Source organism: Vombatus ursinus, unplaced genomic scaffold, assembly GCF_900497805.2.
Source record: "Vombatus ursinus unplaced genomic scaffold, bare-nosed wombat genome assembly UNPS02009205.1, whole genome shotgun sequence".
Lineage (NCBI taxonomy): Eukaryota > Metazoa > Chordata > Mammalia > Diprotodontia > Vombatidae > Vombatus > Vombatus ursinus.
The window spans coordinates 44,642,604-44,658,133 of NW_020948983.1; the positions used below are offsets into that span (position 1 = coordinate 44,642,604).

Below are 15,530 nucleotides of genomic sequence, written 5' to 3' on the forward strand. Positions count from 1 at the left end.
TGCTAATTTTGTGTAAATTTTTTTTTCTTTAAAAGAAGTATCATTTGAGGGCTGTGGCCTGTATTTGAACTCCTACAAGGAAAATTGCTTCTATGAGGTAAAAGGAAGGAAGGAAAGAAGGAAATACATATTTATTAAGTACCTACTATGTGCTAGGCATTGTACTAAGCTCTTTGCAAATATTATCTCATTTGATCCTCACAACCCTGGAGGTAGGTGCTATTATTATCCCCATTTTACAGTTGAGGAAACCGAAGCAGACAGAAGTTGACTTGCCCAGGGTTACACAGTTCTGAAATGTCTGAGGCTGGATTTGAACCTAGGTCCTTCCCTGCTCCAGGCACAACACTCCATCCTTTGTACCACCCAGTTAAACTCTGCAAGTTTAACCAATATAGTTGTCTATTTTAATCTTTTTAGTGTTTGAATATACTTTTCATTCACCCTGAGGCATGATGACAATTTTATCTACTCAAATTCATTTAAATTATGATATTTTGACTACTGGCCTTTGAATAGAGCACTGTAGTTTTTTTTTTCTTTAGCCGTTATAGGGGGACAAAAGCTTGTTAAAATAGTAAGAACTGACATTGGGGTTTAAAAAGCACTCAAATCTATTGCTTATTTGATCTTCACAACAATTTTGTGGGGGGTAGCTGTTATACCCATTTTACAGACAAGGTAACTGAGACTCAAATTAATTAAATGACTTCCTGAGATTCACCCAACTAGTATCTGAGCCAGGATCTGAAACCAGGTTTTTCTACCTCCAAGCATAATATTCTATGCACTACATCACATGGTCTCTCTTGTACAAGCAGGAAAACTATGATATCATTGCTTTCAGAGCAATGATAAAAGCTGCCCTGGTGATTTTACTTCTCTTCTCTTAATTACAGGTTACTTGAAATTGATATATCTAGCAACAAGTTGTCACATCTTCCTCCTGGATTTTTACACCTCTCAAAACTTCAAAAGCTGATGGCTACAAAAAATTACTTAGAAAAATTATTTGAAGAAGAAAATGGTATGTTGAGCTCTAGTAATCTAATGGAATATTTTTTCCTTTTGAAAAAGAGTTTGCATCAAATATCGAGGTTAGTCAGTCAACAAGTACTGTTAAGAGCTTGGCATGTGCCAGGGGCATTGTGCTAAGTGCTGGTGATATAAATAAAGACCTCAGAGAGCTCACATTCTAATGAGGGAGGCATCAGGCAAACAACAATGTACACGTAAGATAGAAATATAGTGAGTGGAAAGCAAAATGAAAGGCAGGGTACTAGTAGTGGGGGAGACCTGGGCAGTCCTTGTGAAGAAGGTAGGAGTTGAGCTGATTCTCGAAGGAGGCCAAGGAAATAAGCGAAGGAGACAGTGAGAAATCATAGTCTGAAGGTGGGTTTGATGAACCACAAGAAAGCCAGTGTAGGTAGATTGTAGAACATCTAAAGAAGACTAAAGTACAGGAAGACTGGAAAGGTAGGATGAGACCAGGTTTTAAAGGGCATTAAATGACAAAGAGCATTTTATATTTGATCCTGGAGGTAAGTAGGAAGCTATTGAGTTTGTTGAGTAGGAAGATGACCTGGTTAGGACTATGCTTTAGGGAGATCACTTTGGTAGCTGAGTGGAGGATGGATTGGAGTGGGCAGAGACTTGGGCCAGGGAGACCATATAGTTAGAAGGCGGTTGCAATAGGGAGGTGATGAAAGTCTGCTCCAGGGTGGTAGCTATGTGAATAGAAAAAGGGGGACACCTATCACATGTGTTGTAAAGGCAAAAACAAGAAGAGTAGATGACAGACAGATTCAATTTGAGGGGTGAATTGGGGTTCCAGAGTAGAGTATGACACCAAATTTATGAGCCTGGGAAAATGGTGGTAGCTTCAACAGTATTAGGAAAGTTGGGAAGAGGGGATGATTTGTGGGGAAATATAATAATAGCTCTGTTTTGGACAGGATGAGTTTGAGATGCCCATGGGACATCTGGTTCAAGATGTCCAAAAGGTAGTTGGTGATACAGGACTGGAGCTCAGGAGAAAGAATAGGGCTGGATATATAGGTCTGGAAATCATCTGCACAGAGGTGATACTGGAATCCATGGGAACTGATGAGATCAAGCTAGATAGTATAGAGAGGGAGAAGAGGGCCCAGGTCAGAAAGAAAGATTTCTTCTTTTTTTTTCTTTTAGCAACTAATTGGATTGGATTGAGGAAGCTACAGGAGCTTGACCTGTCTGACAATAAATTGACAGAACTACCTGCAGTATTCCTTCACTCATTCAAATCACTAAATTGCCTCAATGTCTCCAGAAATAAGCTGAAGGTTTTTCCTGATCCTTGGGCCTGCCCCTTGGTAAGTATAGAATCTGAAGCTAAAATAAATATTTATGATAATTGCAACTTAAGAAGAAATTAGTTTACATCTAAGAGAAATGTTTAAGATTTCTTAGAGTTGGGAATAGGGAGGTAGAAAGAGATACATAAAGGTCTAGAGAGAAAAATTAATCAATAAGTATTTATTAAGTGCCTACTATATGCCAGGCCCTGGGCAGAGTGCTAGAGATGCAAAGACATCCTTCTCCCAAAAAGAAAAGAAAGAAAGAAAAAAATCTCTACTTTCAAGGAGTTTAATTTCTATCATTTATCGTATATGGAATAAATACAAAGCAGTTAGGAGGGAACACTTAACAGGTGGAAGATCAGGAAAGCCTTTGCGTAGAAGGTGGTTCCTGAGCTGAGTCTTAAGAGAAGTGAGGAATTCAGATATAAGCTAGTGAAAGCTTCTGTATACAGTGAGCACTCAATAAGGAGAATAAGAAATGGGGAAAAAGTTTCTGCCCTTTTAACGAAACACTGGTTCATACTTATGAAGTAACTTAATTTTATTAGTATAACTATTAAAAATGAAAATTCCAACACTTTGAAACTATCTTGTACAACAATATTCTCTGTCTCTCCTTGAATGTTTAGAAATGTTGTAAAGCTGCCAAAAATTTACTTGAGTATCTGCCAGACAAAATAGCTGTTTTTTGGAAAAATCACCTTAAAGAAGTGGATTTTTCAGAAAATGCACTCAGAGATGTTTCTGTGGGACTCTTCCAGCTTGATGTAAGTCTAACAGCACTTTGTTTACAATCTCTGATTTTTACAGCAAATACTCAGAATTGAACATAATGCCAACTAATTGCAAAGAATGCCTCTTGACAGTTTCTTACTTTTTCGTGTCTATAACTGTATCAAATAATTTTAGGAGTAGGCGTTTCATTACATTTTCTAGCTGGAAGGTATATGACTAGATAGTTTTACAACCATAGGAGATGTGCCAGACGACTAAATGCTTCCTGTTCTGACCAAGGAGAAGAAATTATTTTCTTTTCAATGTAGAGGCAGCGTGGGATGGTGGAGGAGTTCTGCATTGGGAGACAAAGGTTCTAATTCCACCTCTGCTACTTGTGTAAGTCACTTGGGCAAACTGGTTTCCTCATCAGTAAAATGATGGGACCGGACTAGACCTCTGCCTCAGTTCTCTGCCTTCTCCAGGCCATATTTCATACCACCATCAACGAGTTCTTTCTAAAGCACAGCTCTGACTATGGCACTCTCCTGTTCGGTAACCTTCAGTGGCTCCCTGTTCCCTCTGGGACCAGATACAGACTCCCCTATTTAACATTTAAGTCCCTTCACAGCCTGGCTTCAACCCACCTTTCCATCCTTATTATACCTATCACTCCTCTTCATACACTGTTCAATTCTACCAAACTGGTCTTCTTTCTGTTCCTCACAGACAACAAGCACATCTCCAACTCTGTTCTCCATCCCTTTGCATGAGCTATCTCCCATGTATTCTCTCCCTACAGCTGCTGGTTATCACCCTTGATTTCTTTCTAAGCTCAGTTCAAATGTCATCTCCTGCATGAAACCTTTCCTGGTACCCTTCACTTACCAGTGACTTCTCCTACAAATGACTATCTACCTACCTGTCTAGCTAGCTATATATCTATCTAGCTATCTATCTGTCTATTCATCTGTCCATCTGTCTATCTCTGTTTTTATCTATCATCTAATTACATACATATGTACATATAGGTATATATACATATGTATAGATGTGTACATATACATATTCACTCCTATATGTGTATATGTGTATGCGTGATGTGATTATGTATCACATTCATATGTGTATATGTACATATAAATATATGTATAAAATGTGTATATATAAATATGTGTATAAATGCATTTATATATAAATTTGTGTATTTCATGTGTATATGTATATTTATGACATATTTATATATAAATATATATTTTATATATAAAATCATACACATACACACATATATGTGTGAATATGAGTATATATACGTACATTTATGCATATGTATGTAAAACAGATATATGTATCTATTGCATACATTCATTTCTATATGTATATATGTATGTGCATGAAGTATCATATTCACTATATATATAAATATATGAATAAACTTACACATAATTTTGTGTATTTTATGTGTATGTGTATATATAACATATTTATATACAAATATATATATTTTATATATAAAATCACATACATATATACACATATCGGTATGAATATGAGTATATATACACATATTTATGCATATACATGTAAAACTGATATATGTATGTATTATATATATTCACTCCTATATGTGTATATATGTGTGCATGATGTGATTATATATGTATGATTCCATATTATATTCCATATTATATGTATGATGTATCCACATATGTGTACATAAATATATGTATAAAATGTATTTTATACATAAATTTATGTATTTTATGTGTATATATTTATAACAGGTTTCTGTATAAATGTATATATTTATATATAATATAAAATCACATCACACACATAGGTGTGAATATGAGTACATATACACACATATATGCATGTGCATGTAAAATAGATATATGTATGTATGTAAAAATGAAAACTTAGGTATGTACATATTGTCATCATTTTCCCTCTCTCCCCATCTCCCCACCTATGTTATGTAAGTCCCTTGAAGTTGTTTTCTTGCCTTTTTATCCGCACATTTAACTCAGTGCTTGGAACATAGAACGCACTTAATGTTTGTTGATTGATCAGTGCTTGAGATCATGTCTAAGGTCCTTCTAGTGCTAACAGATTAGTTAACAGAGTTTTGAAAAAGCACAGAGTAAAAGAGTAGAGCTAGAGAGAGCAAATATGCATGTCAGTCCCAGCGCTAGCCTCAGTATAGGGGAAGTCAGCTGCCTACATGGTGTGATTTGGGGGATGCTAAGAAGGCCCAGCTCCCCTGCACATATACCCCTACCCCTGTCTCATGATGCTCTATTTCCTATGCTAATTTTTTTTCCTTCTTCAGCTACTCTCTAAAATTCTTTAAAATCCAGCCTTCAGTCTCCAGTTCTCTGTTCTGCTCTTGATATACTTTGTCCCTTAGAAAGACCATCCATGTCATGTGAATAATTTAGTCTTTATTTGTATCTCTGTTTGAGAGGAATTACCACCACAATTCTCACCATTCCCGTTTCTCTGGCCACCATTATGTTTGAAAAGGCTGTTGTGTTCTTCTCTGATCAGCAGATGGCATGCCCAGAGCACACTGTTCTCCCAGGCTTGGGGAAAGGACATTTAGCACCTAGTTATTGCCTGTGTTTTGATTTTTGCCTTAGTAGAAAATGGGCCATAACTCTATGACCCTGGATAGCTGAAACGCTCACCAAGCCACTTAGCTGGGGATGTGAAAATATAAAGTATAATTGTCCTTTTTTTTAACCCTAATAAACTTTGCTGTTTTCTCTTTTGAGAGTATCCTTCATTTCTTAGATGATTCTTTCTGTCCTGTATTTTGAATATGGTATCTTGGGATTAGGGGCAAAAAAATAGCAACAAACGACAAAGACAACAGCAATAATAATTAATTAAAATCATTACAGCTTTTGTTTATATAACCCTTTGCAATCTCAAAGCAGTTACCATAAATTAGCTCATTTAATCCTCACAGCCAGCCCGTGAGTTAGATAGCACAACTTTGATTTTTTGTTTGTTTTGTTACATTTTACAGATGTAAAAACTGAAGCTGAGATTAGTGAGGTTGTGATTCAACCAAGGTCACATAGCTAAAAAGTAATGGAGCCTTGGTTCCATGAAAGGAAAGATCACTGGATTTGGAATCAGAAAACTTGGATTTAAAAATCTCAGCTTGGCTATTTTCTAGGTCTGTAACATTAAGGAACTCAGGTCACTTCCCTAACATCTCAGTTTCTTCATCTGTAAAATGAGGAGGTTGAACTACATGGCCTACAGTCTCCTAGAGCTCTAAGAAAAACCCTATAGTTCAGTGTTCTTTTACTCAAACACAAGTATTCTGTCTCTACTTCTCTAACCATCATGCCATGCTGTGTCTCCTTTTCAGAATTTGAACTATGGCATCACCTGGTCAATATATTAATTTCATTTTCTTAGGGGGAAAATCTCAGGCAGGTGTTATGTGTGTATGGGGGTTATTTTTGTTTTGTAAGAAAAATCATCAAATTCAGATTTTATGATTTCTTTATTCGGTGATTGCTCTTAAACATGTCTGACTTAACTATTCTTGTGGAAGTCAGTGACATCTAAAATAAGTTACAGAACCAGGACTGAAGGCTAAATTGGCTGGTATCCTTTTATTTCATATCCTGAAAGAAAAAGAATTCAAATTTATGAAATATGATCTTGTACAGCATAAGTTCCTAAAATTGACCTTAGAAATATTTATGACAATGAACAACAATCTATAACCTTTGTTAAAAACAAAGCACAAAAGAGATAAGGGTTAGGTAGCCAAGTGACAAAAGGTATTCCTTTCCCTTCTCTGGCCTCTACCTTTGGAATGTTGGAGTTATTGGCCAGGACCAGGCACACCTTTTTTCCTCCCTAGTCACTGGCCCTGACTCCACCCCTTCAGAATTCAGAATTCAGAAGGAAGTGGGGGAGGAGTGAGTGAGGCCACGAATTCTAACAGCCTAGCCTTGTCCCAAATAGCAAAAATGACACTGGCTTTTTTTAGCCCTCGGGGCAGAAAGAAAACCAAGGTCCAATATAGTTTTGCCTTTTTTTTTTCCCTAACACTCTGCTGTTTATAGTTTCCAATTTCAACTGTTGCCTTTTCATCATAAACATAAGTATAAGATGTCAATAGGCAATTTTATAATATTGGGGGGAGAGGGAATAGCACTACAAGGCAAGTCACTTCTATCTCTTAAGTCCTATGATCCTGTAACCTGGGTAGAAATGTATTGTGGTGTAGATGGATCTTGCAATCAAGGAACCTGAGTTTAGACAGGAGTTTCAGGATGGGATCTGAATATGTAAATATATCTGTCCCTATACACACACACATATTTTCAACTAAACAACTTCCTTGACTCACACATTATTAATTTCTTAGTTCAAGTTGTTTCTCCTATTTTTGTAGATGTGTTTGATGACCTGTTGGCCTTGCCTTTCTCTTTCAGACTTTGGTGTCCTTGAAATTACTAGGGAACCAACTAATCACCCTTCCCTCTCAAGATAAATGGACCTGCAAGCAACTTAAATACCTGGATCTTTCTAAAAATCAACTTGGAAAGTAAGCAGCTATGTTACGGTCAACTTTTAATACAGAGTGCTCCAAGTCTCGGTGCAGTTTATAGCTATAATAGCTTAAGCTTTGAGCATGCTCACATAAGATTTTTCTCCCTATTACATCAGGAGCATTATTCCTAAATTTAACTGTAATGAAGACTAACAAAATAGAGCACCATTCTTTTCATGCCTCTTAGTCTGCCCTTTCTGATTATTTATTTCTAATTTCAACTTGAATGGTGACTCAGCTTTGCATCTTATAATTTAAGTCACAAGTAAGAGAGCAGAGGGAATAAAAGAAACAAAATCCAAAACCTTTCTAATAAAATGTAAGTGGTATTAGTAAGATGCAGCAAATATGGCCTTCTGGAAATCAAAAGTCTCATTTATTTATTTACAGGGCGCCACTTATCTAGCATCTGAGCATAGTCTATACCTAATTAGATAATGGATTTCTCAAAAGGTTAGCCATAGTAAACAGTCTAAAAATGTAATTTCTGTCTGTGCAGATGTCATTTGAAGCATGTCCAAACCGTGCTTGTGCATTATCTGAAAAAAAAAATAGAGAACAGAAACTAAAGCAAAGACATCTTTTTACAGAAAAATCAAAATAATCTCTCAAATATAAATTTGGTCAACTATTCAAAATGTGTGTTACATCTCAGTAATGTTGGTAAATATCAAACAAAGTTTGCCCCTGCCTATAGCATCGCTTCTAACAGACCAAGTGATTTTTTTTTTGTTTTGTTTTGTTTTCTGGTCAGATGTTTTGGCATTGTATAGAGACACCACCTATATATGTAAACCAAAGTGGTCATATCTCCATCATGCTTTCTTCATTTACCTTTTCCCCACAGAAATGAAGATGGACTTAAAACAAAGCGGATTTCCTTCTTCAATACTAAGAGCAGACAGCGTTCATGTACAGAGACAGGTATATTTGCATATTCAGTTCCCATCCTGAAGTAGAAACTAGACTAGCATGTTACATAGGCTTGCCAGACACTGTATACATGGAATTTTCTCATGTAGTGGGGGTTTAATTGTCTGCCGTGGCTGAAAATTCTATTAACATGTAGTGTCATATTGGAATGATGCATCCTGACTTACGCTGTGTTTTACTCGTGTATCCCATGATTACTGATGCAGCACTTCTCAACAAATCAGTCTACAGGGGTAGCAGTGGCAGATAAGCCAGTCCTGCTTTGTCCCCAGTGCTTCTTCTTTGTGACAGTGCAACGCAATGCCATCACCATGATCTCCATTCCTATCTCCCAAAGTAGATGTTGCCAGGCCCGCATAATACAAGCCTGGTACACTACTTTCATTAAACTCCGTTTGAGAAGGAAATAGAGATTTTCCTGAAAATCTATCAGACCTAGATGTACAATTTCCAGTAGTTTTCCACAGTGGTTAATTAAGAAAGATAGATGACTGTAACAAATTGCAAGAAAATTTGGGGGAGGGGGGTAACCATTGGAACTTGCTCTTGCCTTTAAACTCACCAACATCTCATTTTGTTCTAAAAGCTGAAGCGCTTATAAAGTCAGCTGATTTCAAAAGTGCATCCTTTGGTAGCTTGTTCTGAGACAACTAACCAATAATTAAGTCCTCTTGAAGGCAGTACAGCTTTCTTGCTAGACTTGAAAGATCTGTTTTGCTTAGCTTTGAATAGCTTATGGTGGAAATGGTCTGGATTAGTGTAAATAAAATCCCACAGACACCAAAGAGCATTTGGAGGGAATTGGACTAGATCAGAGGTTCTTAACCTGGTATCTGTGAAGTTTTTCAAAATATTATTTTGATAACTATTTCAGTATAATTGGTTTTCTTTATAGTCTTGTATATTTTATTTTATTCATATAAAAACATTATGCCAAGAAGGGGGTCAGTAGTCTTCACTAGATGTCCACAAGGGTCCATGACGCAAAAAGATTATGAACCCCTCGCTATAGCTGATCTATAAGGTCAGCTCTAAATTTCCCTGACTACAACTATCTTCCTGTTTCCAGTAGAGATCATTACTTTCATCTTCATTGTTATTTTTAAAGGAGCTTACTAGGGTATACATAATTTGGAATTCTGTATGGACTAAAATAGAATATAATACGATTTGGTAAGTTGTCACATTTCTCTATGGTAGTTTCATCCTCGGTTTTATTTGTACCTATACAGCTCAGTTTATAGAATTGATATATTCTTGTAAAGTTTTCTGTAAGTCTAATTTTTGTAAATTACATTCTATTTTAAGTACAGGAAAAAAATTTGCCTTCTAAAAGCTCACCTTGGTACATCATTTTTCTAAGTGAAGAATGGTTTTATAAAACAAATAATTATTCACATATTTATCTGTTCTTTTTTTCCAAGTAGGTGACAATTGTAATATTAGCTGAAGAATTCTTGGGTGCAGCTCTCCTGAGGAGCGTGGAGCCCCATAGTTGGAGGGGAAAAGAAAGGCTAATAGAATGTTATTAATATTTCCTTCACAGTATTTTAAAACCTTGCCAGGTGAAGGTAATATCCTATTTGGGCTAAACTAAATTTCCACTCCCCAGCTCAGAGATCCTCAGCTAAACCCCAATGACTGTGTATATTGATAGAAAGGAAAAGGACAATGCCTTATGTATTTTCCATCTGCCTCAACCAGGACAACTGCAAACCTGACTGTGAGATGGATGGTATTTTTCCAGAAACCAGTTTTGAATGGATTTAGGATTAAATGCAAAAGTCAGCCCCAAAATCCATAACAATGGCACCTGAGATAAAATGTAGGGAAGTTCCAAAAATCTTTATGGAAAAGTTCATCATGTGATGATTTTGTAGTTTTGTGACACATGGCGGAAATACAAGGAAAACATATGGTACCTGGTTGTCTTTTGTTCGAATGGATCATTTCTGTCTATTTCCCTTTAATATTTTAGGGAATAATTACTGTATTTGATGAATTTTATATTTCAACCTATCATATTCATTGGTATTCATAATTATTGTCTAGAACTAGAATGAATATCGGAGACCACCTAGCTCAAGCCCCTCATTTTACAATTGAGGAAACTGAGTCCTAGAGAGATTAAATGACTTGTCTGAGTTCATAAAGGTTGTAAGCATCAAAGGTGAGTTTTGAACTCAGGGCCTTTGACCCTGGAGCCAATGCTTTTTCCATTGTACCATTCATTATAAGATGATAGTGGAAGGGTGCTTACAATTTGCAAAGTTCAGGAATATTTCATGGTGAAGTCAAGTCATGAATTAGTATCATCTTATCCATTCATGGGAGAAAGCTGAGGTTCTTAAACTTTTTTTAAGTGATGGAACCCTTTGGCAGTCTATGGACTGTCTTTGGATCCTTTCTCAGAAAAAATGTTTTTAAATGCACAAAATAAGATATGTAGGATTACAAAGGAATTTTTAGAGGAATGTTGAAATACAGTTATAAAAAAATGTTCACAGAACCCAGATTAAGAACCTGTGGTATAGAGGATTTGAACCCTGTGGATTTGAAATCACAAAACCTAAGTCTCCAGATGTGCCACTATCTGTGTGACAATTGTAAATCACTTACCCTTTTGGGGTCTCAGTTTTCACATCTGTGAAATGAAGGGCTTAAACTTGATGAACTCTGAGGCCCCTTCTGGCTCTGATAGTATGATCCTGAAAGTGTCTAGTGCAGTGTTGTTGTTGTTATTCATCCTTTGTTTTCAAGGAGGACGTCATAGATGATGTCTTGACTTGCATGTGAATTGGATTTAAGTGAGGCAGAGTTGTGCTTCTTGCGTCATCACAGTTCAGTGGCAAGACAAAGGCCCAAAGGCCACTAGAGATGGCATGGGACGCAATGAATGACCTTGGCATCTTCAATGTCTTACCAAACTATAAGTGCTCCACAGCACCCTTCATGCCATCCTTCAGCCTCCTTCATGGCCATTGGAACAAATTATTCTCTTCCACCTAGGGGATGTCCTCTGGGGGGAGTCTCCATGTGCTTGGGATTGACATCCCCCTAACTCAGTGATGGGTTTGAGGCCTTTCACTTACCCTCAACCTGCTTTAGCCTGTCTGCCAAGATGGATTTACTGGGGTGTGGCAGCTACATATGCTACAGCTTCTTGGAGCCACGGGTAAGAGTTGAGTGAGAGGTGGACACCAAAGGTAGATGAACAGCCCTGAAAAGGGCTCAGCAAACCCTCACACCAGAAGTATAAATCCTCTCTGAAAACCCCATTCATATTGGAGAGGGTAAATAGATAGACTCATTGGTGCCATTGTAGACGTTGTGAAAAAAGGTGTGATTGGTTGTTAAAAAAAAAAAGGAAATACAATATATTTGGTCCTATTCATCCATTGTTCATGTGTTAAATCTGGCCCATTAGATGATAATATAGAAATCTTTCTCAGCATGTGATAAGACCGAGGAGGCAGGGTTATAAATTCAGTAATGAGATTTATGCTACCTTTGCTCCTAAGAGCAGAATGCTAATAAACAGTGGAGCCTCCCCCAAAAGTTGATCATGAGGAGCTCACAAGAAGGAAAACAGGATCTCTTTGTGGATAAGTCAACTAAATGAAAATGAAATCAGTAAGAAGATTTGGGAAAATACTCTAGAAAATAAACTGAGTCCAACAGGTATCTGTTTGTTTAAGGGAACAAAGGAAAAACATGGCCTAATTTCCTTGAAAGAATTCTTTGGAGGGTATGTAGACTGCTAATTTGAGGCTACAACTGGCAACCAGGAGGCCCCTGGATTTAAATTATTTTTTAAAAAGATTATTAAGTGGCAGTATGATCAAGTGAATAGAAGGCTACCTTTGGGGCCAAGAAGACCTGGGGGTCATCTTACCTCTGACATATTCTAGCTGTGTGAACATGAGCAAGGAATTTAACCTCTCTGTGCTCCCCAGACAACTCCTTAAAACTGTAAGTGACTGATGAATTGCTGAATCAGTTGAAGGATTTTTCTCATGAAAAGTTCCCTACAACCATGAAATCACAGAACTGGACAATTTTTTTTTACTATGTGTAGGAAAATTTAGACTTACCAATTGTGGGAAAAAGAAGACTCCTACCTAGAAAAGCTACTGCTTTCAGGTAGTTGTCCTCCCAAACTATTTATCCCTGGATAAGGAATGATTTACCAAAGATAACTTGTGTGCAGATGGGTAATAAAATTCAGGGTAATTTTATGCACATACAAGTGGTCATATTTGTGCAGTGGGCTCGTCCAAAAATAATTTTGGATAGCTGTTTTTACGGTAAAATTCAAGCCAGCAGAGTCATAAATAACTTATGAATAAATAATTACAGTTCACAAATACCTCGAGCTGTGTTCTACACAACAGACATTTTTCCACGTTGGGATAGAAGATATATGACGGGTGTAAACTGATGTTTGCCATAGCAGCTTCTGACTGCATCAGTTAGTTGGTTATTGAGATTTATCCTTTCAATACATATTCAATAGGTATTCAACACTACAATGAAACTTTGAAATGGGAACAGTTAGGCCAAGAAATGTTAAAGAGGACTGACTTTTTCTTGAAAGAAGAATCTAAAAGTTCTTTTCTCTAGAAAAAGTGAATTAATACAGCTGACTAAGGAATTTCATCCCCTTTCTTCTGTTGTTAAAAGCATTTACTGAGCATTTCCTCATGGAACAAGGATCTTGTGCAAGAGCACCTTTAAAGGTAGCATTCTTCATTATTGTAGCACAAGCTCCTGAGAAAAATTTTATTCCAAATGCAACTTAACCTGGATTTCAAAGGAGTGAGTGAAGTTTTGGTATTCCTTTACCTTCTCTCACAAAACATTCTCTGAGGCAAAGGTACTGCATTACTGCTGAAAGGAAAGTGTCTCTAAGGAGAAAAAGAGAATTGCTTCAACTTTTAAAAAAAGAAAATGCTGGCTTATCTTTAAGGGCCATGCTGAGAGGGACACAAGTAAGGGAACTTACACAGTAGTCTGTTTATCGTGGGCTTATTGAGCTGAAAAGAATCTCAAGGAGTTTTTATTTTTTTCCTTCTTGAACGAATAAAGGCAGATTCAAAAATTCTGCTGAAATTCAAGACTGTGATTCTCATAAGTCTGGGTTTAAGAACTGAGGACTGAGAGCTTTGAGTTGCACTATACGCCTCCCCCTAATCATGCTATTTAAATGACCACACGACATTTTATTTTATGGTGGCCCTACAATGATCCCAATTGATGATGTGATATTCAGTGTGCGGGATCCTAGTACGAAAATCTCCTACACCAAAACATATATAACCCATCAATGACTTAATAGATAAGTATTAGGGGGTTACCTGATGTGCAAAGATACTAAGTGACTTCTGTAGCATTGCTTAGCTGGTAAATGTCAGAGGTGACATTTGAACCTAGTGTTTCTTGACTTTAAACCTAACATTTTATTCACTATGTCATAGTGCCTTATAATTGATGGCATCAATATTAATAATAACTATAATCATAATTAGTTATTAATTTTTAACCCCTTACCTATAGGGAACGCTTGCTAAGGAAACTTCCTCTACCAATATGGATTATCATCTGTTCTGCAATTTAGATTTCCAGTTGCCTACAATATGGAGATTAAGTGATTTGCCCAGGGTCACATAACCACTGAGGGTCAGAGACTAGACTTGAACTCAAGGCTTCCTGACACTGAGGCCAGTTCTCTACCACCTGAGACATGAGCTGGCTTTTCCTATGATGTTATCATGGGGTAACATTTTGACACAATGTTATTTTAATTTTTATATTCGTCTCTACCATTACCTTTAGGCTCTGGGCTGGAATTTCCAGCCTTTCTTAGTGAATCCTTAGAAGTCCTATGCCTGAATGACAATCAACTTGATGTGGTCCCACAGTCTGTCTGCCTACTGAAAGGCTTATCAGAACTCTACTTAGGAAAGTAAGTACAAATTGGGGAAAGCTGTATGATGCCTACCCCATGACTTGCATGTCCAATGGTGTCCCTTAATCAGCAAACCTCCCCTGCCTTGTGGTGTCTTGTGATTGCATAAATCAAAAATAAAAGCAGTTCCATCACCTGAAGTTATCGGGAGTTTTTAAAAATTAAGTTGGATTGTTTGAAATGTTTTTGTTTTTTGGAAAAGATATCATTTTGTAAATTTTAGCCCTTTCTCCCCCATCTGAAGGTTTTATGAGGATTATTAGCCATTATATGAGAGTTTGTAAAATTCTTCATAGTTCAAAATATACTTGGCACTCTAAATTTACTGCATCTATATTTGGAGTGCAAAGAATTTTGCAAATTTTCTTTTGACTAATAATAGTACTCAATACTTCCTTCAGATGGGAGAGAAAAGGCTAAAATTTACAACCCTGTTATTCTTTCCTCCTTAAAGAAAAGGAGCCAGTATAATTTAAGTATGATTAATAAAAATACAAAATTTGTTAACTGTTCAGGATCTTCCAATAACACATTTTCTGTAATCTTCCATCATAGTAAAATTAGAGGAAAATGAAACTTGGAGGAACACAGTTCTGAGACCCAAGGTTCCTAGAGGAAAGAATTTCCATCTCTCTCACTGATTTTTTCCAAAGGAAAAGATTTTAAAACAAGCAATGGAACACTAGAAAAATAGAACAAAGATTCAGTGCTTACAATGGAAACTGGAAACTTTAAACGGCAATGAATAAGACATAGTCTTTACCCAGTGGTCATTCCAGCATTGGTTATCGTGGTGTGTGTGTGTGTGTGTGTGTGTGTGTGCTTGTGTGTATGTGTATTTTCAGTAATCCAGGTCTCCGAGAGCTTCCTCCAGAACTTGGCCAGTTAGCTAATCTTTGGCAGCTAGATATAGAAGAATTGAATATCAGTAACATTCCTGCAGAGATCCAGAAGGAAGGTAGGCAATCTACTTATCTACTGCCCATGTTTT

At 36.8% G+C, this 15,530-nt stretch overlaps 1 protein-coding gene across 4 annotated transcripts in view; it reads left to right on the forward strand.

Annotated features, from left to right (window-relative positions):
• LRRK1 (leucine rich repeat kinase 1) overlaps positions 1-15,530 on the forward strand; it is a 159,067-nt gene that overhangs the window by 87,109 nt on the left and 56,428 nt on the right. For all 4 annotated transcript variants that reach the window (XM_027851444.1, XM_027851446.1, XM_027851447.1 and 1 more), the window contains exons 8-14: positions 900-1,027; positions 2,188-2,351; positions 2,969-3,106; positions 7,520-7,632; positions 8,486-8,562; positions 14,407-14,536; positions 15,385-15,497. In XM_027851444.1, coding sequence (XP_027707245.1) covers positions 900-1,027; positions 2,188-2,351; positions 2,969-3,106; positions 7,520-7,632; positions 8,486-8,562; positions 14,407-14,536; positions 15,385-15,497 — 863 coding nt within the window. The remainder of the gene's footprint in view (positions 1-899; positions 1,028-2,187; positions 2,352-2,968; positions 3,107-7,519; positions 7,633-8,485; positions 8,563-14,406; positions 14,537-15,384; positions 15,498-15,530) is intronic.